At 39.8% G+C, this 26,770-nt stretch overlaps 1 protein-coding gene across 4 annotated transcripts in view; it reads right to left on the bottom strand.

Annotated features, from left to right (window-relative positions):
- LOC127938722 (disabled homolog 1-like) overlaps positions 1 to 26,770 on the bottom strand; it is a 152,481-nt gene that overhangs the window by 92,911 nt on the left and 32,800 nt on the right. For all 4 annotated transcript variants that reach the window (XM_052535543.1, XM_052535544.1, XM_052535545.1 and 1 more), the window contains exon 2: positions 2,505 to 2,705. In XM_052535543.1, coding sequence (XP_052391503.1) covers positions 2,505 to 2,571 — 67 coding nt within the window. In that variant the 5' untranslated portion in view covers positions 2,572 to 2,705. The remainder of the gene's footprint in view (positions 1 to 2,504; positions 2,706 to 26,770) is intronic.

Raw genomic sequence — 26,770 nt, 5'->3', positions numbered from 1 at the left:
TGTGCCCTAATGATATTCATATTAATTATGTCTTGCCCCAAGAGCACTTATTCTTACGTGTGTGTGAGTGTGTATGTGTGTGTGTGAGAGAGAGAGAGAGAGAGAGAGAGAGAGAGAGAGAGAGAGTTATTAGGGTGTGAGCTTGTGGATGTGTGTGTGTGTTTTCACTCCTTCTTATTATGCTCTCCCTTATTGGACCTGTGGGATCCAGCTGCACATTAAACCCTGGTTCATTATTCCTAAATTAATTTATCGGCATGTTTAAAACCTCAGTGTGTGTGTACCAATATCATTACGCCGATGTTATGCTGAGACTTTGTCTTCAGTGTTCTAATAATTATGATGGTGGGTGGTCTTTACGGTCTACAAATGATTGTTCTTCTTCATGAACAACATTTTACACTGGACAGACCCAACACAGTGTAGTAAAAAAAAAAAAAAAGTTGTACGAAAATGATTTTTGATAGTCATAGTACTTTTCTGAGGACTAGAGCATGTCAAACAACCAGACTATGACTGTTTTTGCCTGATTTGACTGTTTGAGATGAATTTCAGGTAAAATAATGAACAATTACCCCAAAAGGAACAAAGAAAATTGGTCAACATTTATTCATCCTCATGTCATTTCAAACATGTATGGTTTTACGTTCTCCACTGTTGGCCACTGCTGCATTCTGGGTAAGGCATGTACAGTATGGAGAGAGCAGCTCATAGGAGGATCAGATCATTTCTTTGAACGAGGAGAAAGCTGTCATTAACCTGATGCTGTATGTCATAATAAACTGGTTCCCACAGGGGTGAAAGGTCATTGCCATTAGCAACAGATTAGTGGTGTTTTTTTGGTCATAAACAGACGGAATCGTGATAGTTTGTCGCTCTCAAATGGTTTCTAGGGTAAAAGACAGCAGATGCAATTACATCCAATCCACAGGGAACAGAGATGCGGGTCAGGCTTGTTGTGAAGACGTTGAAGAGACAGGTGGATGTTGTTTGTTACTGTTGACCGGTTGAGAATAAGCATTTAGCGCTTAAATATTCAAGGCAATACCTTTGACAGAAGCATATTTGTGTGTAGGTGCCTCCTCAGGGGCATAAGTGTCCCTGTTTTTGTTTTTTTACACTGTCGGTTAAAATAGAAAGGTTAACAATCTAGGCTTCACCGTTGCTTTGTAGATCGACTCTGACCATAAAACATGACAGTTCTTGAAAAACTGAAGACAGTTTGAAGCAACGAAAAGGTTGGGTGGAATCAGATGATCCTCCTGTGTCCTGCAGACACCCGCTCTCGCTGTATGATCTCCATTTCTCAACGCTGTGGGACATCTGGTGTCACTATGCCCCTCATCTGTGCTGCTACGGTCTCATGGGCTCATAGCCTGGCACAAAACACCATTGTGTGGCCACTAAGGAACAGGTGGTGCATCACGAGAGGGCAGTGCAACAACACTCATTATAACAAGAGAGGCAACAGTCTGTCTCCTCTATGCAGTGCCATACAATGACCGACCGGACCCTTGGCACTGGTCCCACACCAAACATCTGTCTGAGTACCCCATTAGGAGTGTGAACCACAGCTAAGATGAGGGTGCCGACAGGAAAAATATGGTAAATGAGCATAAAAATACAAAAGTAGCGGGCATGTAAAGACATATACATGTGAAAAATCTATAAATATTTATTTATATTAAATGTATTTAGATTTATTTCACTGAGTTGCAACATTTCTCATTTGTATTTAAGTTGATGTACTTAAAGCTGCGGTAGGGAACTTTTGACGCTCTAGCGGTTAATAAACAGAACTGCTTGCGTCTTGTGGAAGAACATCGTAGCCGGAACTACTTCTATCTGTTTATGTCTATGAAGAATCACAAAGGTACTGGGTTACTCCGCCGCGGTACCCCGAAGCAATCTAAAATAGTCTGAATATAAACACTTATTATAGGTGCACCCTAGTGATTCAGGACAAGCTAAAAACACGGTTTGGAAAATGGATTCATGGTGTACTCGCTTATTATATACATTTTTCTATATTTTGAACACAAACAAAGTTACGGACCGGACCTCTGATTGGTTGTTTTCTTACCGGGAGCGGTCCGTAACTGCAAATGGCAATAGGACACTGGGAGGAGCCAGAGGAGCTTGATTTTTTTCACAGATTATCTGTCTCATATTCTACTGTCAGGACATAATGACAGGTTTAATAAATATGTAAAAAATATTTTTTTTACAAAAGTTCCCTACTGCACCTTTAACTGAAACTGAAATAGATCAATTTAAGTAAAAAGACATTAATTAAAATGCCAAAAATACTAACTAAAATTATAATGAAAATGAAAACACACACACAAATAAAATTACAAATAACAAGACTTCAGCTCTAGCACTGTGGATTTATATTTGTGTGTGTAGTATCTGCACAGTATGCCTGTGATTTTAAAGCTGACCCCCGCAGACTGAACAAACCCCCCGGGTGTGAGTGTGTTTGTCTGTATGAGGGCTCGTACCTCTCTTCTTGGAGTCCTTTCTGACGCTGGGTCTGGCAGCAGGCTGGAGCTCGGCCTCTGTTGACATATTAAATCCTTATTCCTTTACCGTGCAGCTGGGGGGCTGTGACTGGCTCATCTAGAGGGGCTTTCCACTGACTCGGGAACAGTCCACCGCTGCCTCTAGCCTCGACACGGCATCTCATTCACTCCCAGCAAGGGCTGCAAGTGAACAGATAGAAGGCATTTTGAATATGTTTAGCCAAATTAAGGAGCCACAGCATTGGTAAGTCTTTTATAATTTATAATATATACACAATGACTTGAATATGCCAATTCTATAAGCATTGTTTTTATTTCTATAGACTGATAGATAAAACAAACAAACAAAAAAATAACAGAAAATGACATTATAGTGAAGACCCCCGCAGAGACTCGAGACTGTGTCAAGGTCAAAATTTCTGGTTGTAAAAGTGATATTTATTATTAATAATAAAAGTAAATTGATTAATTAATTTGTGACTTTTTAGTATTGTGAAAATATTGTTCATTTTTAAATGATTTTCCTTTTTTTTATCTTTGACTCACAGTACTTTCTATTATCATTTTCTCCTCTGTATATTATACTGGACTACTAAAACAAAGCATTTTAATATCACACACATCACCTTTAAGCATATATGTAGTTATTAATAAAACTTGTAAACAACACTGCTACAAATCTACACCACAAACAAAAAGCTCTTTTTTTCTCTCTCTGAAAAACTAGCACAATATATTGAATGGGGGAATATTAAAATAATAATAATAATAATATACTAATAATAATAACTTTAAAAATGATAAATATTCCATTATAATAAAAAATGAAAACTATACATATTATACGCAATAAAATGAAATACTTCAGCTAAGGAAATATTATTCATTCTTGTTTGGTTTAATTTGACATACTAAAACAACAAACTAACTGAAACTAAACAACAAACTAAACTAAACTAAACAACAACAACAAAAAGAACATAAATATTCAAACAATAAAATAAAACTATATATTTTATATTTATATTCCTGTAAAATAACTATTTAAAAAAAATGTAAACATGTTTAAAAAATGTTTAAATGTTTTTTTTGTTTTTGTCTAAAAATTTAAACATTTATTTCTATTAAATGAAATATATTATTTTTTCTTTCATTTAAGATTTTTCACTTTCTTTATCTTGAACATATTAAAGCTGCGGTAGGTAACTTTTGACGCTCTAGCGGTTAATAAACAGAACTGCTTGCGTCTTGCGGAAGAACATCGTAGCCGGAACTACTTCTCTCTGTTTATGTCTATGAAGAATCACAAAGGTACTGGGTTACTCCGCCGCGGTACCCCCGAAGCAATCTAAAATAGTCCCAATATAAACACTTATTATAGATGCACCCTTATTATATAAATTTTTCTACAATTTGAACACAAACAAAGTTACGGACCGCAGCTCTGATTGGTTGATTTCTTACCGGGAGCGGTCTGTAACTGCAAATGGCAATAGGACCACTGGGAGGAGCCAGAGGAGCTTGATTTTCTTCACAGATTATCTGTCTCATATTCTACTGTCAGGACATAATGACAGGTTTAACAAATATGTAAAAAATATATTTTTACAAAAGTTACCTACTGCAGCTTTAAAGCCTGGATTAAACTAAAATACAAAACTTCAGAAGGGCAATGTAATGTAATACTGTTGATGTTAATAATGTTGGAAAGTGTGACATCACTCTTCCTGAAGGAGGTTTTGGCTTGTTTTCTCGCAGTGTTTCTTCTCCCCGCAGCGGGAAGAGGCAAGAGGAAGCATTAAATTGTTTCATCATCTCTCTCTTGCTTCTCTTTCGCCTCTCACCTTGTCATCGCATGAGGAAACAGTGCAAGCTTCATTTCCTGTGCACCTCCACTATTCCCTCCTTTGCATTCTTTCTCTGGCAGTGCCAGTCGGATGGTGGCAAGCACCTTTCATGTGTTAATTGGCCTCAGTGGCATTGTAGCATCACTGCAGGTGCCAGAGCCATCAGAAGATCAGACCTGCTCAACCTCAGCACGCTCTGCCCTACAACAGCAATCAGACCGAGAGGAGACCACAGGGACCGTCGCTCACTGCTCAGGCAGGCCGACCGAACAACATGGCATCACTTAGAAATCGATACACCACGAGATGTATCGACTGGGATGAGTCGATGACTCTAAGACATAACGGAGCAGAACAACCTAAATGTAGGACATGAGACTATGGACTGACACGACACAATCTACAAACAACCAACAAATCTACAATTTAAATTCCTTCATTATTTAATCACCCTCATGTTGTTCCGAACCTGTATGATTTGATCTCTGTGTGTTTTGTCCATATAGAGCGGGATTATTAAAATCCATAACTTAAATAATATTATTTTATTTCAGCTAGTTGTCAAGGCAATGGTTAAATATTTGAGTTTAAAGTGACGTACTAAAATTATTAAAACTAAAATGAAATAATGGTAATCATAAAAATAAAATAAATGAAAAATAAAACTACATACATATTCTATTATAAAACAATATAATACAATATAAATATTATACTGAAATAAACTTATTTAAAAAAATAACATCTAGTTGAGAAGACAATATATAAAATAAAAAAGTACTAAAATAACAAAACAAAAAAGACAAAGAAAAAAATGCATAAATATTTAAATGTAAATAATGTTATAATAATATGTACAATAATTCTAAATATTTAAATATCTAAATTTATTTATATATATATATATATATATATATATATATATATATATATAAATTCCAAAAATACACTAAAATAAGGAAAAAAAAGTATATTATGTATATGTAACGCCCCTGGACTCATTATGTTGCGTTTTCATTCCTCATGTTCTCTGTGTGACCTAGTTTTTGTCTCGTGTTAATTGTGTCATTATGTTCAGGTGTGTCTTGTCAATTACCCTCTTTTCAGTTCTCCTTATAAGTTGCATTCAGTTCAGTGTTTGTCCGGTCTCATCGATGTGTACATGTGTTTCTGTCTTCGCCTTATGGATTACCCCTATGTGGATTATTAAAGACTTTGTATCATTCTCTGCCTTGTTGATGTGCTTCTCTCCCGCACCACACATTGACCATATGAAATGTATTCTGTGTCGCTCTTGCTTTTGTTTTGTGTGTGAGTGTGTGTGTGTGTGTACTTTGTAGTTTTGTCTAGTTCCTGTTCCTGTCGCCTGATTGTTCTGTGATACTGTATGTATCTTTTTAATCTCATTAACCCCCTTGTATATAAACCCTTGTGTTTCCTGTGTTCATGGTCGGGTCTTGTCTGTTTTTTGTTTAGTTTTTTTTTTTCACTTTCTGGTACTTTTGTAATTTAATTATTTAAAACTACAACATTTAAATAGCTACTGCTCTCTTCCTCATGTCTGAGTTCACCTTAACGTGACAATATTAATACTGCTAAAATAACACTGGAATTAACTTTCATTTTATACACAAAAACATTTCTTTTCTTTCTGTTTTTTTTTTTTTTTTTTGCTTTTTTGTGAAAAGTAGAAAAAAGGTCATACATGATTAGGAAGTCATAAGGTTGAGATTGATGACACAATTGCTATTTTAAGGGGAACTATCCCTATTTGGTAGTATCAGATTTACTTGCAGCACTGATATGGAGTATTTTAGTTAAGACTTAGATGGTCAGTTCCAAGCCCACATCCAAAATGTAAAGCCTTAAAACCAGTAAATCAGTAGAATCTGTCTGCCCCACAAAAAACAACACAAAATGTATTGCAAAGTTAAAGCCCAAACACATCAGGTCTGAGTGCAGTCGCTTTGAGAGGCTCGTCTGCAAAAAGCCCCTAAAGTCCTGGGCTCTGCTCAGCAGGCCGGGGTAGGGGCCACTGTAAGGGGATTTAAACAGCCATTTCATTTTGAGCTCCAGCCCTGAGCTTCAGCCACTGCCTGGCCACGTGCCACATATTGTATGCAGAACATTTAATTCCAAATGGAGAGAGCCTGTCGCAGAGCAGCGGAGAGTCACACGGCGCTCTTTATCTGAGAGAAACACACAGAGAGGAGCCGTGAGTCAGTCCAATTACTGCCATTATCTCACAGACAGAGGGAGAGCCAGTTCCCTGCTAAGCATTTTCCCATTCCAGCCTTTTTTCTTTCCATTTTCATTAGCCTTTCTCTTTACCTTCGTTCTGTACATCTGGAATCACGTAATCCTTGATACTATTCAGCCCAGCTGGCTCACTGTCCTGCAATGAAAATCTCTAAATGTCATAATGTCACTTTCGGGTAAAAATACCATTGTTTGTGTCACCTTTTGTATCCAACATGAAAAAAAAAAGAAAACTGAGAAAATAGAATGAACATTGTGGCACGGCAGTCAACTCATGGCTATGATGCTCATATGGACTAAGCAGGTTCAAGTCTGACTTGCAACATCTCATTTTTGTACTGTTCTTTCCCTAATCATTTCTCTCAGTTACCATTGTGATGAAGCAAAAAAAAAAAAAAAAAAAACATGTAACAAAAAATTATTTCAGAAACACATTAGCCTTCTCGTGGAAACTAAGTCTTTTTGTCTGTTATTTGCTATCCTCTCTTCCTCCACGAGACATAAGGCGAGGTTTGGCGCATCTTTCTCCTGGGGCGTGAGAGATATTTCTAATATCTAGGCTAAGGTCTCCTCTGGGACATGCCACACATTCAGAGCATGAAAGGAAAGTGGGTGAGCTGGAGAAGTTCACTGCACATGAAATGTGTTGACTAAGCCAGTAGACATAGGAGAATATCATTTGTGGATGCATTTCATGTTTCGTTTTTTTTTTTTTTTTTTTTTTTTTTTTTTTTTTTAAATCGGTTTATTTCTGAAATGACCACAGATGTAGTGAAACATTTGGCAAGATAAAACACAGCTCTATAGGGCTCCACACAGTAGATGTGCTTAATAAACCAAAGCTCACTATTTTAAGGATGCAAGAATTAGACTCATATCCTCATTTCGGTCATATCTATTCTGCACTTGTCCGGTATGGATTCCATCTGGTATGAATCCAACCTCATTTGCTAAAGTGAATCACTATTGAATACATTCATTTTGCTTATTATAATATTTCACAATGTTACTGTGCATTTACTGCAGCCATATCTTGGTTAAATACTACAAGGAGTAGGAGCCCCGCTGAGGGAAGAGGGTGGACTCAAATTCAGATTTGGACCAGTCAATGAAATCCAATGTGAAAACAGATGAAGTTCATGGGGGTTGAAGAACAAGGAGCATTTCATTGAAACAAAGTCAGGTCGGTGGTACGCATAGCCAAATGATAACACAAATGGAAAGACTGATTTCCTTCACCAAGGTCATACTATTCAACCTCCTATGTCCTCTTGACATTACTTCGGCTGGACATTACTTCATTGAATCGAAGGCAAATAATGGCAAATCTAGCACTTCAGGTTCTAGATGAACGAGTTGAGCTTAGTAGAGCATATCAACTTGGCAGAACACTATTCCATGCCTCCCACTTCTACTGGGACAACTGATGCTAATACAAAACCATACGGAAAATTCCTTCATGCTTCCCAAGACTAATTGATGCTCTATAAAATGCTCCTGAAAGAACTGTGTATCCCGCTACGTCTAAAGGATCATCCACCATGCCAGGGACTACAGCACCCACGGAGCTATGGAAGAGTAAGGAGGGCAAGAGGAGGAGGACGAAACAGGCAGTCAATTGGATGCCCATAAGTAGCACGCTGCCAACAAGCCCACTTAATCCTCATAAATCACCCACCACTAACAGGCACGCGGTGGCAGGCGCTGCGGCCGGCAGCGGGCGTCAGGACTGGTGCACACTCGGCCGGTCTAACAGGAACCCTGCAAACACTGTAGTTTACAGATCAGCCAGGGTCAAACAGCCAGCACAAACACTGAGGCTTACCTACTGTAAATTAATAAAGACAATTATTTTAATATATTTCAATGTCTCAAAAAACTATTTAGAATATCATTCAACTGGCAACAAATTAAATATAAATAGTACAATTTTTTTTTTTTTTTTTCTGCAAGTAAGGATTGTGACAATGTTTAAATGTGCCAAATACAGAATCCCACAGACCAAACATATAACATAGAAGTATGAAATATAGGCCAAGTAAAGAATATTTACATGTGCCAAATATAGTTTTAGGTTTTAAAATGTGGTACATTATTCGGCCGAATCCGAATCCTGGATTCGGTGCATCCCTAATCACAACATTACAAGCCACCTGCTTCAAACATTAAAATGCTATAAATTAAGAATAGCACCAGACAGTGTTGAAAAATAATAAATATATTCTTAACAATTTTTTAAGTTAGGTGGTTAAATAGTTAATTGTGGCAGCTCTAAAATACTAAAACTCTGGAAAAGTAAACTAAGCTAAACAACTAAACTAAACTAAAACAATGCTAGAATAAGATGACAAAATAAATAAATAAATAAATTAGGGCCGGGACTTTAACGCGTTAATTGAGATTAATTAATTACACAAAAAATAACGCGTTAACTAAGATTAATTAATTACAGAAAAAAAAATCCCGCATTTTTTATAACTTATTTTTGCACCGCGGAACGTTTCTCACTGGATGCGTTTCGGCGGACCGATTATACTGGAGCACCAACTAGCGTTCGCATCATAGTTCGCATACCACCGCAGCACATCGAGCCTCAAGTATCACCTCAACGCAAAACATATAGCAGCTAGCGTGGACTTTACACATTATGTTGAACTATGTATTATTTTGTTGGTGCAACAGTTTATGTTGAACTCTTTATTGTTTTGGCCAAGGTTATTGAGAGTTGGACTTGAGTATGTTATGGCCTCTGAAGCAACAGAGATGTTTTCTAATAGTCAGTGTGTCCAATGTTCTGAATGTACTTGACAGTATTGTGTTTTACTTAAAAAAAAAAAAAAAACACTTTACAGAAGGTTCCAGCACCTATAAGCTTCCTGAATGTCTGAAATGTACTATTTCTAAATTGTTTCTAAATATTCTATTGCTACACTTCATGGCAAAAATTGCACTGGTCTGCTAGACTTGGTTGAACAAAAATAAACAATATTTTGTTGCTTAAGCTTATGTATTCAGTCATTATTCAATGGTATACTATAAATCCATGTGAAAAAAATTATTTCTCACTGTTCTCAGGTCAAATATTTATATGCGATTAAAATGCGATTAATTTCGATTAATTAATTACAAAGCCTCTAATTAATTAGATTAATTTTTTTTAATCGAGTCCCGGCCCTAAAATAAATAAACTGAAAAGACAAATTGAAAATAAAAAAGCAACCAGAACACCTTAGCTTTATTCAAAATGGGAGTGAATAGGTGAGGACAAATGCAACAGAATATGCTGTAATCGAACCTGTATCACCCATACGAGCACCATGGCTCATTGTATCAGGAGAATATGTTCTAACCAGTATGCCACACTTCCAACCACTCTCTCTTTTGATGGAATCCTAAGTGTTTAAATGCAATGTTACCCCCATTCACACACACATATGAGTAGATAAATGTGTGTCATTACTAGCCTCTCCACAGCTGACAGCATGTGACAGCTATTCTCCGACATAAAATGCAGATAACCACACTCACTTACACAGGCGTACGTACCGTCTGGCTAAATGACAGGACATGTCAGGCTCTGCTCTCTTTTCCCTTGCCATCTGTACTGAGTCCCAGTTCACCTTCCTGACTTCGGGATGTGCCCTGAATATGTAAAGACTATTCAAATCCCTCTCTGCTATCTAAATAAAAACTTATATCAGCACACTGCATGCACATTTACCACTTATATATTTAGTTTTTTATTCATTGTATTGCAATGAATGAGATAAAAAGCTGAACTGTCACGAGTTCTATTCTGAATACTTGAATATAGCAGATAACACTATTAAATGTGATGTTACTCAACAGAACACCTGACAAAACAGCAAGCGCATCACAGTGAATCAGACCTGCCAATCAAAAACACACAGGGGTGTGTGCTGTGAAAAATGAAAGTCTTGCACACAAAAATGACCAAAATCTGGGTCATGGTAGCTCTCAGTCTGTTCCTGTCATTCTGGACAGAGAGAGAGAGAGAGAGAGAGAGAGAGAGAGAGAGAGAGAGAGAGAGAGAGAGAGAGAGGGACTGAGAGACTGAGAGTGTGAAAGAGGGCTATGATATGTTAACAGACAGTGAAAAGCTGATGATGACAGAAAATATTATAACAGTGCTAAACTGGATTTACTTTAGATTTTACATTAAACAAAGTTTTGACACAATACTAAGTTGCTCATTGTATAAAAGTAAGCCAACATATATGTAAAAATCTATCATTGAAATGCATTAAAGTTTTCATGAACTGCAGAAATCCATCAATACGCAGAATTATTAGTATGCCACTGAGAGGGTCAATAGGAAAATAGACAACTTTGTAAAAGTTTAAAAATCAGCATAAACATAATTTAGCGCATGGATCTGAGGCAAATATTATTTTAGCCAAATTAGCACATGACCGGTCATGTTAAGCTGGCATATTAGCAATTTAAACTATTCAAATGTTCAAATGTTTGGGGTCAATAAGAGTTTTTTATATTTATTTATTTTTTTTAAATATAAGTTTCTTATGTTCACCAATGCTGGATTTGTTTGATTAAAAATACAGTATACATATTAGTGTTGTTTTTATACAATTAATAGTTAACTTAAAATGCAAAGAGTTCCTGTGATGGCAAAGCTGAAGCTTTCAGAAATCATTCAGAAATCATGATCCTTCATTAATCATGCAATATTTCTTATTATTATCAGTATTTATTGATGAATGGAGAATTCAATATAAATTCAAATATAAATCTTTTGTTACAATATAAATGTATTTACTGTCACTTTGATTTCTTAAATGCATCCTTGCTGAATAAAAATTATTCACTTTTCCAATAAACAGACAAATACATTTAAATGATATATGTGTATATCCCATATCATAACAGTATGGGATGCAGTATGGGAGCTTTTTTGCTATCCAAACATGCATGATTAAATGGAAAGAAATAGCACTGTTTTATGCCTGATGTCAGCAACATTTTGTGAAACACTGTTATAAGAGATGGTTGTATTCTTCTAGCTGTCACTGTATTTCTCACAGACAGTAGATTCTCCAGTAGTTCTCCAGCACATCTGATTTTCCACTATGACTCTGAAGATCCTGAATAACAAGTCATCTGATAAATCTCCTTTCTACACACACACACACACTGTTTGACTCACTGGGCTGTGTCTGCAGTGGCCTAAAAGGTTCGGTCTGGACTGAACTCAGTCATATTATGTTGTTTTGTGTGGCCTTATGTGATCTACCTGGCTCTGTTTTATGGTGCTGATATCAGTTATCCTTCTATTCCTTTGAATGATAGCTGAATCACCCTAAAGTGACCCACATCCACAGGATGCCAGTGGCCCACTGTGTGACACAATGCAGAATAAACACCATCCTTTGTTCCCCTGCGTGTCCAAAGAGTTTGAGTGTTTAATGAGTGACAGGGCACTAGATTCATGATTGTATAGGGTATGTACAGGCCTTGGCATGACATGATCGGGACAGGTTGGCATCTGGCACCCATTGCACAGATGGCACTGTCAGATCACATGGCGTCTTAAAGCCCAATGAGAGCATCTGCCATCGGGACACACCTCAGCACAGGTACAAGCCAAGAACAGAGACGTTTGCGCCCACACACACACACACACACACACACTCACACACACACATACAGAAAGTAATCAGATGTACTGTCAAACGACAATGCTGTCTAAAATGCTTTGTTTAAATACATCAGTCCAGAACTGCATCCATTTTTATAAAAGTGCTAAATGTTTGGTTCCATTTACAGTTCCCACATGTGTAAACAATGTGAATGAGGGACCTTTCTAAAATACTCTTAAAGTGCTCCCTGCAGTTAGTCTTACTCTAAAGCAAATGACTCTTATGATCTGGTTCTTTTTAATGAATCAGAAACATACAGCACAAACACTGAAGTCTGATACCAGAGCTAGTGTTTCAAGTAAGCATCTTTTTAGTGAATCAACAATGTACAATGTGAACACTGAAGTACAATACCCAAGCTAATGACGTGTATGATCCAGTTCTTTGTAGTGAATCAAAAATGTACAATGTGAACACTGAAGAATGAATCCAGAGCTAATGACTCTAATAAGATTGTTCTTTTACAGTAAATCAAAGACATACAAACACCGAAGCATGATACACAAGCTGAAGTCTCTGATAAAATGATTCTTATTGGTAAAAACAAAACAAAAAAACACTGTGATCAGGAAGTCTGAGTGACTTTTATAAGCAAGTTATTTTTAGTGAAGGAATTACATACAGAGCAACCAATGCAATTTTGTCCAATTCAGGAGCCAATGCGCCAGTACTTGTTAGTAAATCTCACTAATTAATCAGTTGGAGAAGTTTTCTGTTTAGAAGTCACTTTCTAAACATAAGTCAGTAATTTCATTACATTCTAAAGAACACAAATTGCAAACATGTTTGACAGAATTATGACAGAATTTGGGTGAACTATAAAAACTATTACTAGAGACTTTTTTGTTTTTTTTCTCAGTGGTATTTTGGAATCAGGGAATCTCATCCCTGTCCTCCAGCCACTTCCATTCTTTAACACACCCACTTGTATCTCACAATCTCTTCATAAAAATAGAGTACAGATAAGGAGATATATAGCGTTTCATTAGGCTACAGTGGGTTCACTTAATTATGCATCTGACTGCAGGGGACTGCCCATATTTCCTCACAACACTCACAAATTGTGTAAGTGCTACATATCTGAAAACATTTGGGAAGTTTGGGATGCACAGAGTAGGTAGTATTTAGCACTGTACACTTATCAGCAAGGCACAAGCACTCGTTCTTTTATAGTAGAAAAGGAAGAGGCAAGAAAAAAAAGAGGTATCCTTGCCCTGAATAATGCATGAGATCTTTTTTGTTTCATTTTTGAGGAATGTGCAGGTTTTCCCACTGTCTGATCCGAGGCATCCTGCTAAAGTATCATTCTAGGCTCATTATTTCCCACCGGAGTGACAATCCACTTAACATACGCACTCCTTTCTTATGCCGCGGCCTGCCAATCATCTCTCAGGTTGCCCTTTTAGATATCAGAAACACATCCCAGCTGTCTCATCATGAGCTGCCCATCACTGTGGCATCATGGGTAGTAACTGATAAGACCATTTAACCTTCCCCCCCACTCCTCCTCTGCTATTTTGTTTTCCCCTGCTTCTCTTGCCCTTTCGTTTCCTCTATTGCTTTCCATTTGGCTTTAATTGTTCCAGGCCTGGTGGATGTGTTCCATTTCAGAGCATGATGTTCAGAGCGCTTGGCGTGCCCTGAGCGATCCTCATTGGAGCTCTTATTGATCTGTGTTTGGCTGAACATATTCCAGATGAGTAAAGCCAGTCAGTGTGTGTTGCTGGGCCGTTTTCATTAGCCACAAGAAAGAGGCTGCTTAAGTGACTTTGATGTCTGGGCTACCTCAAGCACTCGTGGATCACTCCCCAGTGGGAGAGATCCGGTGCCAAGCTATCAAACTCAACTGTGAATCCAAAGCAAAGGGAAATTAAATCCCTATCGGATAGAAACCTTTAAAAACATGAGCACACAACTCAAGTGGACATGTTGAGGAAATGAGATGTCAGGCATCTTGATTTAGAGCTGTGTTAGCACCAATCTAAGTCCAGTCAAAGTTATTTGAATATTACTATATACACGCTATTTGACAAACTCTTCAACAGGGTGTCTACAGATATAAGTTAAATTTAAGACATTTAATACCACCTGATATGAAATTTAAGACCAAACCTCTGATAGAAAACACAAATTATTTTACGTATAATGTAATATTTAATTTGTTTATATATATATATATATATATATATATATATATATATATATATATATATATATATATATATATATATATATATAATTATTATTTACCTTTATAAATGCCATAAACATTTTTTATTATTATTAAACGTATGCATCACATTTCATGTCAAATTCTTATAGTTGATTAATAGATTCAATTTACACTAAGGCTTTATAAAAAACAAATTAAATAATAGAGCCCGACCGATATATCGGCCGGCCGATATTATCGGCCGATATTAGCTAATTGCATTTAAATCGGCATCGGCGTTTATAACGGCCGATGAAACATGAGAAACAGTCTCATATTCTTCACTCATGTTATGAGTGTTGCATAGTTTGCCCACCAGAGGGCGGTCTGCAGCTCCAGAGTTGCAACAGCGCCAGAAATCCACAAAGAAGAAAGCGATCAGCCAAGCCACCCAGGGGAGTCTGTCGTTCGTCATGTGAAATGATTGTAGATTTAGTTCATACACTGTATATAAAAACGGTGTGGTAGTTCTAGTTAACGGTCCTATCATTATCACTTCTAAATATTCTGTAACATCACTTACAGCAGCTAATGCATTGCTATATTAGATTAGCCACAAAGCTAATACCATGTTTATCAGTGGAAGAGCGCGAACGTTAATAAGAGGTCGAACTATAACGTTAGCATTTAACTTATTCTTATTCTATTGCGGTGCGTTTCCCACATAATGACCGCGTAATGGGCCTTTCACACAGGACGCGGTATGCACAGCGCTTGGCCGCTGGGTTTAGCGTTGCCCTTCAGATACAACGCGATTTGCGCTGCGCTGCGCTATGGCGTAGGCGGAGTTTTAAAAACTTTTAGCGGGAGCTCTTTCATAGTCTGTTGTTCCTCTTTTCGGTCAGCAGCAAACATGTATCTGTCCCGTTGTAAGAAGCGAGCGATAGCGCTAGTCCTGCTGATGAGAATTAAGAGAGAAGCAAGGAAGAAGAGGCTACCCTCAGGCCCAGGGAACAATTTGGTGAATTCAGGCTGGTTACGTTACTCTAACGCTAATATAACTTCCTTTTTAGCAGGCCCCTTAAATGCTTGCTATTAACTTGTTTGAAGGTGGTTCTTCTCAAAATTGACAGCGGTGTGTTCATGGCACTAACGTTAACCATTTTGATTCAGACTGCACAAAGAGAAGAGGAGAAGATATACGGGTCCGTTGTGAATGTGTCTGTGAGAGCAAATATAGTGTAGTTACAGTAACTACAGTAGGTGCGTCAGAAATGATTAAATCAGAGGGGACATGTAAATAAATGTGAGCTGAACAAGCGCTTTTTTCTTTTCTTTTTTTTTCTTACATATTGTTTCAAAGCAGCTTTACAGACATAACAGGAAAATGTTGAAATAATATTGTTAAATATAAGGAGGTTAATACCTATTGCTTGACAAATAAAAAAAAAATATATATATTTCTCATTTTTGCCTATGTAGGAGATCCCTGTTTATTATTATTATAATTCTAATGATGACATGAGTAATGATACATGGTGATATTATTAATACACATGCTTATTCTTTCTATGTCTCTCTTTCTGCCCTACAGATGGCTGAAAAAGGTGAATGATGTAGCAGCAAAAGTGTGGGACTACTTCTGCAAATACTTTAACTTTAGTATTATAATTTATTTACAGTACACACACAGACTGTTAAAATCAGCTTCAACTGGAAGAAAGTAAAAGTGTTAAATGTTTAAAATCAGACTGTTTTTTGATCGTTAAAAAATATATACTTTTGATGTGCAATTGTTTAGTGATTGAGACCGTAATCTAAGGCTTTTTTTTACATAAATCCCTTCTGGAAAATGGTTTATACAGCCCACATACATAGAACAGGCAGATATTTTGCCATTGAATGTTATGTAAGTGCAGCTTATAGGAAATGGGTCTAATATCCAGTTTATTTTCAAAATCAAAATATTGGCTTATAAATCGGCTCTTTTCAAGTTAATATCGGCATCGGCATCGGCCCCCAAAAATCCATATCGGTCGGGCTCTATTAAATAATTTACTTTGCATAATTACAACTGCAATAAATGATGTTATGAGATTAAGGTTTTAAATATATTTTTTTTAAATATACAAATAAGAAATGTTGGGTGGGAAATACATACGCAATTCGTCTGCTGTGATCCTTCTTTGGAAGTTGGAACTTTTTTAGTTGAAACGAAACTAAACAGTCAATACTGTGTCTAAAATGTAATATTTTAATTATTTGACTACTTAACTACTTGTTTATTTAACTGAAATCAATTTAACATTTGCAATTGTGAGAATATTCAAAAATTAGCTCCCTTGTCATGGTTTGTTGCTTAACTACATCATGTTATAAATTAAAATCCCAACATTTTTATTTGTACCTGAGTCTGTTTTATCTGTGAGTTTCTTTATATGTCCCGTTCAGCTCTTTTGCTCATTCCATGCACTCATTTGATTTGATTTCCCCATAAACGGACAGCAGTGAGATCCTAAACAGCGCGACATTGATACCAGAAATACACTATCCATTATCAATTGCTGTTTATTATGTTCTAAAATCAGCAGAATCATTCTCGTGTTTCGATGCTTCACTGATAATTTTTTTGTCACTTAAGTTTTAATCAGGCAATTCGTCTGATTGGGCAAGTAAAATTCTCTGTCCATTTTTCAGTAAACTTACATTTAAACTAGCTAGGAGGCTGGTCATCTTACTGAAGCATGCAGTAACTACAGTGGTGGAAAAATCTGTCTTTCCAATTATTGTAAACGGTCACTGGATCCATCAGACTGGAGGAATTCATAAATAAATAAAAATTAGTAATTAAGTAACTGGGCTGGCTAAATGATTTATTTACTGGTCCACTGGCTGATCAATCAGAGTGAGTGAGTGAGTGAGTGAGTGTAGACACTAGACAGTGTGATGTTCTTCCTGTCTGCTGCTGTTGTCTGGTTCTCAGACTGCAGCTAGTAACGTGGATTACAGCAAAGCTTCTGCTTATTCAGAACAGCCAACATGTCATAACACAGCTTATGAAAAAAACAACTCTTAATCACCAGTCGGTTTTGCAGTCTGAAACAGCACTGTGTGTGGCGGTGTGTGTGTGTGTGTCAGTATGTCTGTTTGTGTGAAAGACTAACCTATCCTGAAGAAACATGGTGTAAAAAGCCTACAGAGCAGTTAAATTATGAATATTAATGAAACTAATGAGGGATGAAAGTTTACATTTTATTTGAATCTCCAATGATCTCCACAATGAGCCAGTCCTTTCAGACTGAACCTGGGTGGGATTACATATTCTGTGCAGTCAGCAGGGGGCTTGTTTTGTATTTTACTTTATTCTCCTGTAATTATTCTGGGATTCTCACTAGAACGTTTCAAAAGAAATAAGGCATCAAAATTAATGTTAGACCTGACAATGAACTGTCAGAATAGCTGAATACATACATAGAGCGTGTGAACGAGAGATGAAATCAGCTTATAAACAGCGTGTTCATTAAACAAGCAGAATAAACAAACTTAAATCATTATTCCGAATCTGCAGAGAAACGATCCTGAAATACAGCTTCACATCCCACCATAACACTCATCCCCATTCTGGATTTATTTACAGAGACACAGCCGCGGCAGATATCAAACGTTACCCGATCCGACTCATGGGTATTCCATACGTTTCATGTTTAAGACGGGAATGAGGGAAGAGGGAAAGCGAGGGATCTCTCTCTCTCTCTGGTCAGATGGCCTTGGCTGCCTCCTCAGATGTAAATCAGAGTTTCTCACTCCTCACACAAACGTGTCCCTGGCATGTAATGGGAAAACAGCGAACAGGCCATTTTTGGAAGCCAACCAGCTTTAATTAGCGTTATCTGCTCTCTTTTATTCAGTTCTCCATTACATTCACTCGCTCGCGGGTTTTGTGCACTGCCAACAAACCCTTCATGTAAGAAAACAGAAACACTTGACACCAAATTAAGCTCATTCTTTGAATGTCTTTAAGTGATTTATTTTTTATATCGATTGGAAGTCTGACTTATTTCTAAGAATCTTTTCACTGGATTGATTTAAACACTGAATCAACTATCTAAATCTCATAATTTTGTGTTGCTTGTGTTGCTCACAGCGTGGCATATAACATGCTCTGGCATGTTCTGATAAAGTCATATATAGGCACAAACTGCAGTTTTCCTAATTAAAGTGCCTTAATTAGCGTGTTTATTGTAATGGTTCCGTGTCCTGGTTCTGTTTCTTGTTCACACTAATTGAGATTAATGTTCTCAATAGGCTATTCAAATAAATGTACATCTCTCAACTGAGCTTTTGCATGTTTTAGTGAATTTCTACCTCACGAGAATGTTTTGTTTACAAATCAGATATTGCTAACAAATCTTGGAGTAGTACGACTTTATCATTCTCACTCGTCACTTCCCTGAAGTACAGTATCTCTCAGTATCATCACAGTATATTATATTGATACCTACTTTAAACACTTTTATCAGTCATTTGGGCACAACATTTTTATTGTCCCACTGTACACATTTTATCATTACCTTCGTTTTTTTAGATTTTCCTGTTTCACTTTACAGTCAACTATGAGTATTGTGAATTCAATAGAGACATTTGAGAGTCCAAAAATATAATTTATTGATATATAAACTGCTGGTAACTAAATGTATTTCAATATTTCATTACTTTGTTTAGAATGCCTGAAACATGTCATGCACCTCAATTAATGAAAGGTGTTTTGTGATGAAGTGTAGGTGGATCATTAAAGCTGCAGTAGGGAACTTTTGACGCTCTAGCGGTTAATAAACAGAACTGATTGCGTCTTGCGGAAGAACATCGTAGCTGGAACTACTTCTCTCTGTTTATGTCTATGAAGAATCACAGAGGTACTGGGTTACTCCGCCGCGGTACCCCCGAAGCAATCTAAAATAGTTAATAGAATATTAACACTTATTATAGGTGCACCCTAGTGATTCAGGACAAGCTAAAAACACGGTTTGGAAAATGGATTTCATGGTGTACTCGCTTATTATATACATTTTTCTATATTTTGAACACAAACAAAGTTACGGACCGCAGCTCTGATTGGTTGTTTTCTTACTGGGAGCGGTCTGTAACTGCAAATGGCAATAGGACCACTGGGAGGAGCCAGAGGAGCTGGATTTTCTTCACAGATTATCTGTCTCATATTCTACTGTCAGGACATAATGACAGGTTTTACAAATATGTAACAAATATATATTTACAAAAGTTAACTACTGCAGCTTTAAGCCTGGTTTATCAAGTGTTTATATATGTTTATATATTTATGTTTTTTGATGACTAAATTTACATTTCCTACTGCAGATGAATTACACAATTGTGCATACATTTGCTAGATGTCTTAAAAGGTTACTAAATAAAGATTTGATTTTAATTTCAAACAAAAACCTCTTTAGGCTTTATTTAAAAAATGGTTTTGAGATTGTATAATTAATTAATTAATGTATAATTACAGCAAAAATTTATTATTTTAGGTTAATGTCATTTATAAATACTTATGTATTAATTAAAAAGGTTGGGGTTAGTACTTAAAAAAAAAAAGCAATTGCTTTGCATTGAATTTGGTCAAAAGTGACAATAAATACATTTACGATGTTACAAAGACTTGTATTTCAAATAAATGTAATACTTTTTAACATTATATTCATCCAAATTCATCTAAAGTAGAAACCCTTTTAAAACTGAAATATTGTTAATGTCTCTCAACTGAAAGCGCAAGTCTGACTCAACATTAAATGAAACAATCTATGATCTAATACAATCTAATGCAAAGACATGAGCTACAGAATGAAGACACAATAAATGACAGCCCTCTTTGTCCTTTTTCAGCAAGGTAGTGGAGTTGTCATCTTAGGAGGACACTCGAGCTTGAGATAAACAGGGTCCTGTTATATGGGGTCATAAAAATCTAAAGGGCTGTAGAGTTAGCAGTCCACCAAAATGAACTGCAAGTCAACGTCAATTGAGAAAGGAGAAAAACAACCAATGAGAGAAGGATAGAACAGAGTCAAGAAAAAAAACAACAACACCCAACATATGTTTTGTAATGCAGTGCGATGGACGACTGAATCCTGATTCCATCATCTGTATCCTTCCAAGCTGAACAATTGTGGATTTAATGGAGGATGGCTTCATCAGTCACTTAATCTTGTTGTCACATACTGAAATCCAATAAACAAAATCTCTCACAGAGTATGTTCTTCAGGGCTCGGGTCCCAAGTGGCTTCACAGGCAATGTCCTTTGCGCCTCAGGTTTCCACACCATTTCCTAAACATTGGGCTCTAACTGAAGCAGTGCACTAACACAACAGCTGCCCGTCTCTGTCAGGCTGCATCTCGTCTGCATCAGAGAATCCGTTAAATAATAGAGACATCTGCAACAGACTGTCTACCAGTCTCTGGAAAATAAGACATCTTAAGAAACTACACGAGGGGACTCGACTGATCATTTGAGGTGTTAAGAACGTGCTAATCGTCTAAAGCAGGGGGGGGGGGGGGAAGCCAGCTGCACCAGTCACTTATAGAGATTATGGCATTAGCATGAAGTGCTATTTGGAAGTTAGCCCAACAAATTATTCTATAAATGTCACGCTGCCAGTCTTTGTTTTCCTGGGTGTTCCCTAATGAGCTCACTTCCCCTTAGGCACTTCACCATAGGCACTTTAATTCCGCTAGTCTGGTTGTGTCTTCACAGTAATTGCACTCCAATTAGAATCGCACAGGTGTTGACAATACTCTGTCATTAGTTTCCCTATATAGAGCTGTCTTTCTCTGTTGTCTTCATGGAGTCCTTACCCTATGTGTCTCATGCTCTCGTTCCCCCGAGACTTCCTCTACCTTCTCATTCTTCCGAGTTCCCCGTTTCATCCGGTTCCCTCTTTTGGTTACGTTTGTCTCTCATGACTGTTTATTTTTGTAGTTACCCCTCTGTTTAAATAAAAACCCTTACCTGCATTTGGATCTACCCTCTCTTTGTGTTTTCCTAAACCCAACCGTGACAGAAGGACTCCATCATGCCTAGATCCAGCGGTGTGAGATTTCGAATCGGTTCCCCAGCCACCATGGAGGAACGGAGGGGGAGAGTCCAGAACTTAACCACCCTTCATCAAGAGGGAAGGGAGGTGGGTGGCCTGGCGCAATTGTTTTGGACTTTGGCAGTCGGGTTAGGTTACAATGATGCAGCACTAAAGGATTGGTTTAATAATTGCCTGGATGATCCTTTACCTCAATGGGAGATGAAGGGGTTAGAGATCCTGGACTTTTGGGGGTTTACCAATTACCTGCACCATCGTGCTCAGTGGAATGCAACAACCACACCAGAGTTTCCAGACAAGGCTGCCAGCTCAGCTCCACAACCCAAGATGGCCACCAGCCCAGCCCCACAGCCCAAGATGGCCGCCAGCCTAGCGCCACAGCTCAAGATGGCCGCCAGCCCAGCACCACAGCACAAGATGGCCGACTCAACGCCACCGACTCTCCATCGTAGAGGGCGGAGGAGGAGACAGGCAGCTACTGTTCCTCAGGACCTGGAGAACGTTCCCGAGCGGGCGGCTGCCGTCCATGAGGCCATTCCCGATGTGGTGCCCGCTGCTGTTCCGGAGGCGGTGGCCGAGGCTGTTCCCGATGCGGTGCCCGCTGCTGTTCCGGAGACCGAGGCGGTGGCCGAGGCCGTTCCCGAGGCGGTGCCCGCTAATGTTCCGGAGGCCGAGGCGGTGCCCGATGCAGTCTCCGAGGCGGTGCCCGATGCAGTTCCCGAGGCGGTGCCCGATGCTGTTTCCGAGGCCGAGGCTGTTCCCGAGAAGGTGCTCGATGCTGTTCGAGAGGCCGAGGCAATGCCCGATGCTGTTCCCGATGTGGTGCCCGCTGCGGTTCTGGAGGCCGAGGCGGTACCCGCTGCTGTTCCGGAGGCCGAGGCGGTGGCCGAGGCCGTTCCCGATGCGGTTCCCGTTGCTGTTCTGGAGGCCGAGGCGGTGCCCGCTGCTGTTCCGGAGGCCGAGGCGGTGACCGAAGCCGTTCCCGATGCGGTTCCCGTTGCTGTTCAGGAGGCCGAGGCGGTGCCCGATGCTGTTCCCGAGGCGGTGCCCGATGCAGTTTCCGAGGCGGTGCCCGAGGCAGTTCCCGAGGCGGTGCCCGAGGCAGTTCCCGAGGCGGTGCCCGATGCAGTTCCCGAGGCGGTGCCCGATGCTGTTCCCGAGGCGGTGCCCGATGCTGTTTCCGAGGCGGTGCCCGATGCAGTTCCCGAGGCGGTGCCCGATGCAGTTCCCGAGGCGGTGCCCGATGCAGTTCCCGAGGCGGTGCCCGATGCTGTTCCCGAGGCGGTGACCGATGCAGTTCCCGAGGCGGTGCCCGATGCTGTTCCCGAGGCGGTGCCCGATGCAGTTCCCGAGGCGGTGCCCGATGCAGTTCCCGAGGCGGTGGCCGATGTTGTTCCCGAGGCGGTGCTCGATGTTGTTCCCGAGGCGGTGCCCGATGCAGTTCCCGAGGCGGTGCCCGATGCAGTTCCCGAGGCGGTGCCCGATGCTGTTCCCGAGGCGGTGCCCGATGCAGTTCCCGAGGCGGTGCTCGATGCTGTTCCCGAGGCGGTGCCCGATGCAGTTCCCGAGGCGGTGCCCGATGCAGTTCCCGAGGCGGTGCCCGATGCTGTTCCCGAGGCGGTGCCCGATACAGTTCCCGAGGCGGTGCCCGATGCTGTTCCCGAGGCGGTGCCCGATGCAGTTCCCGAGGCGGTGCCCGATGCAGTTCCCGAGGCGGTGCCCGATGCAGTTCCCGAGGCGGTGCCCGATGCAGTTCCCGAGGCGGTGCCCGATGCTGTTCCCGAGGCGGTGCCCGAGGCTGTTCCCGAGGCGGTGCCCGATGCAGTTCCCGAGGCGGTGCCCGATGCTGTTCCCGAGGCGGTGCCCGATGCTGTTTCCGAGGCCGAGGCTGTTCCCGAGAAGGTGCTCGATGCTGTTCGAGAGGCCGAGGCAATGCCCGATGCTGTTCCCGATGTGGTGCCCGCTGCGGTTCTCGAGGCCGAGGCGGTACCCGCTGCTGTTCCGGAGGCCGAGGCGGTGGCCGAGGCCGTTCCCGATGCGGTTCCCGTTGCTGTTCTGGAGGCCGAGGCGGTGCCCGCTGCTGTTCCGGAGGCCGAGGCGGTGACCGAAGCCGTTCCCGATGCGATGCCCGCTGCTGTTCCGGAGGCGGTGGCCGAGGCTGTTCCCGATGCGGTGCCCGCTGCTGTTCCGGAGACCGAGGCGGTGGCCGAGGCCGTTCCCGAGGCGGTGCCCGATGCTGTTCCCGAGGCGGTGCCCGATACAGTTCCCGAGGCGGTGCCCGAGGCTGTTCCAGAGGCGGTGCCTGATACAGTTCCCGAGGCGGTGACCACAAGGCCGTGGTGGTCTTCTACTCCGCCCTGGGGGACTCTGGCGGTGACCACGAGGACGTGGTGGTCGTCCGCTCCACCCTGGGGGACTCGGGCGGTGACCACGAGGACGTGGTGGTCGTCCGCTCCGCTCTGGGGGACTCCGGCGGTGACCATGAGGACGTGGTGGTCTTCTGCTCCGCCCTGGTGGACTCCGGCCTCGACCACAAAGACGTGGTGGTCTTCCGCTCCGCCCTGGAGGGCTTTGACTTTGACCACAAGGCCGTGGTGGTCTTCCGCTCCGCCCTGGTGGGCTCCGGCCTCGACCACAAAGATGTGGTGGTCATCTGCTCCGTCCTGGTGGACGCCTCAACATGCCCTTCATGGACTTATGTTTTGTGTTTTTTGAGTTCTGTTTCTGTCTGTTCCTTTTAGTTTAGTCTGGCCCTCCTTCCCTCCCCCTGAGCCTCCACCTGTCCGCCTCCCTCCTGGACTCCTTGTTTTGTGTTGCACCTTTCCATTCCTCCTGGTTGCTCCTGTCCCTGTTTTCTGTCCCTCCGTCCCTCCCCCTGGTCCGCCGCCGTTCCACCTCCCTCCTGCCTCTTTTTCTGTTGGGGTTTTCCTGGGTTTAGGTGGAGCATCTGGTAGCTGCTCCGTAGGGAGGGGGTAATGTCACGCTGCCAGTCTTTGTTTTCCTGGGTGTTCCCTAATGAGCTCACTTCCCCTTAGGCACTTCACCATAGGCACTTTAATTCCGCTAGTCTGGTTGTGTCTTCACAGTAATTGCACTCCAATTAGAATCGCACAGGTGTTGACAATACTCTGTCATTAGTTTCCCTATATAGAGCTGTCTTTCTCTGTTGTCTTCATGGAGTCCTTACCCTATGTGTCTCATGCTCTCGTTCCCCCGAGACTTCCTCTACCTTCTCATTCTTCCGAGTTCCCCGTTTCATCCGGTTCCCTCTTTTGGTTACGTTTGTCTCTCATGACTGTTTATTTTTGTAGTTACCCCTCTGTTTAAATAAAAACCCTTACCTGCATTTGGATCTACCCTCTCTTTGTGTTTTCCTAAACCCAACCGTGACAATAAATCCAAAAACACTCACTCCCTGTGGAATTTCAGAAGATCTCTAACGCATTATCTAGCACTATATAGCAATTATAATATGTCCAACCACAAATGTCAACAAATATCTACTAAATTCAGATGCATTTATATGTTTATTTTTAATGCTGGCTGTTCAATCTAGTTAGTTAAAATCAGCAAATGCTTTCAGTTTTATCACTTAAGATGGTATACTGTGATTTAATTGCAGATCATTCAAATTTGTTAAATGGGAGTTGGCATGATCCAATGACATGGAACTACGTGAACAATAATAGTAAAAACAGATATCGGGAAATGTGCTCCATGTACTATACAACATTCCCATTACTGTGCAATATAATTTAATTTTAAATAGTACTTCACAAAAACTGTTCTTTGGTTATTGCATTGCTTGTTGTATGATAAATGAATTATTCAATATGAATATCTAATTCTATTTTAATAATACTCATATATTGTATCACAATAAGTGCTTGTTAAGTATTAATAAAAAAGTATTACAATTAAAAATGGTAAAGTATTAAAATATGTAAAAGAAAATAAAAAACTTTAATTATAAAAAATGTAATATAGCATAATATAGTATTATATAATGTAGTAATATTTTAATATAATATTCTTTATGTTATTTCTAGAAGGCATTACAAAATAAATTCATTTAATTTTGTACATGTGTTGTAAGACTACAACAAATGCATTCAAACTTGTTTTTTTTCTCTTTCTTTCTTTTTCTTTTTTTTTACATGTAATTTAATTGCATGGGAAGTTTTACCTCAGTTTGATAAATTCATTTTTTTTTTTGTCCTAATGTCAGAGCAAACCATAAAAAAAGAGAAAAACCAACACTAGTGGAAGAGCAAAAAAAGAAAAGAAAAAGCCCAAAATCAGAGGGCTGTGACAAACTTCAGTCTATCAGATCAAAAAAGAAGCATTAAATGAGTAAAAAGTGCATCTGTGACAAATGTGTCCTTCTGAGGAAGCTGTCATTGCCCTCTAATCTGAAGTCGATAACAGATGGTTGAATATTTTATGGGGTGCCGAGTGCAGATAATTGGTTAGCTTAAAGAGCACTTTATCACTCTTAGTTGTGGAGTGTTTAACCTTTGCCTCAGAGCAAGCTGCTAATCATTAAAGATCCACTTTTGACTGGGATCAGTCACACGGCTCTGACTGCCACTTTCACATTCATTTCCAAATTTCATGCTCACCCTCACAAAGAGATTTCGCTTGAGTTAGAGGGAAAGAAAGACAAAAGGAGTAGAGGAACTATGTGAAAAGTGATACAGAGGGAGGTTATGCAAAACAACACTCAAGGTTTAAAAAAAAAAAAATCAAAGATTACCATTTTCAGAGATTAGAAAAAAATTGTGTGTTACCTGAAAACAATAATTTAAACTTTTTTTATATATATGCACTTGGTATTCTATGCAATACATATCCATTTTGACAGATACACTTTACATGGAGAGTCAAATTTGAATTTAGGTTCCCAAACACTTCTCTAACCCACCTTGAGGCGATACTCGGAGACAGAGAGAGAAACTGTCCATGTGAAGCATAAAGTGCAAGAAATAGGCTGAATATATAAAAATGAGCAAGAGCATGACAAAATTATTTTGAGAAATGTTTTGTTACATGGTCAGCTCTATTATGCTGCCTGATGAATATTTGTAATGCTGAGGAGAACGACACACAATTACTAAAATTAATTACTTAAAAGCATAGCATCTCTCAAAGATCAAGACAAGCTGTATTTGAATATGTGAGTGGCTTATAATTTTAATTTAAACTC

This window comes from Carassius gibelio, chromosome A20, assembly GCF_023724105.1.
Source record: "Carassius gibelio isolate Cgi1373 ecotype wild population from Czech Republic chromosome A20, carGib1.2-hapl.c, whole genome shotgun sequence".
Taxonomy (NCBI): domain Eukaryota; kingdom Metazoa; phylum Chordata; class Actinopteri; order Cypriniformes; family Cyprinidae; genus Carassius; species Carassius gibelio.
The sequence above is the reverse complement of the archived record's forward strand: the minus strand, read 5'-3'. Positions and strand labels throughout refer to the sequence as shown.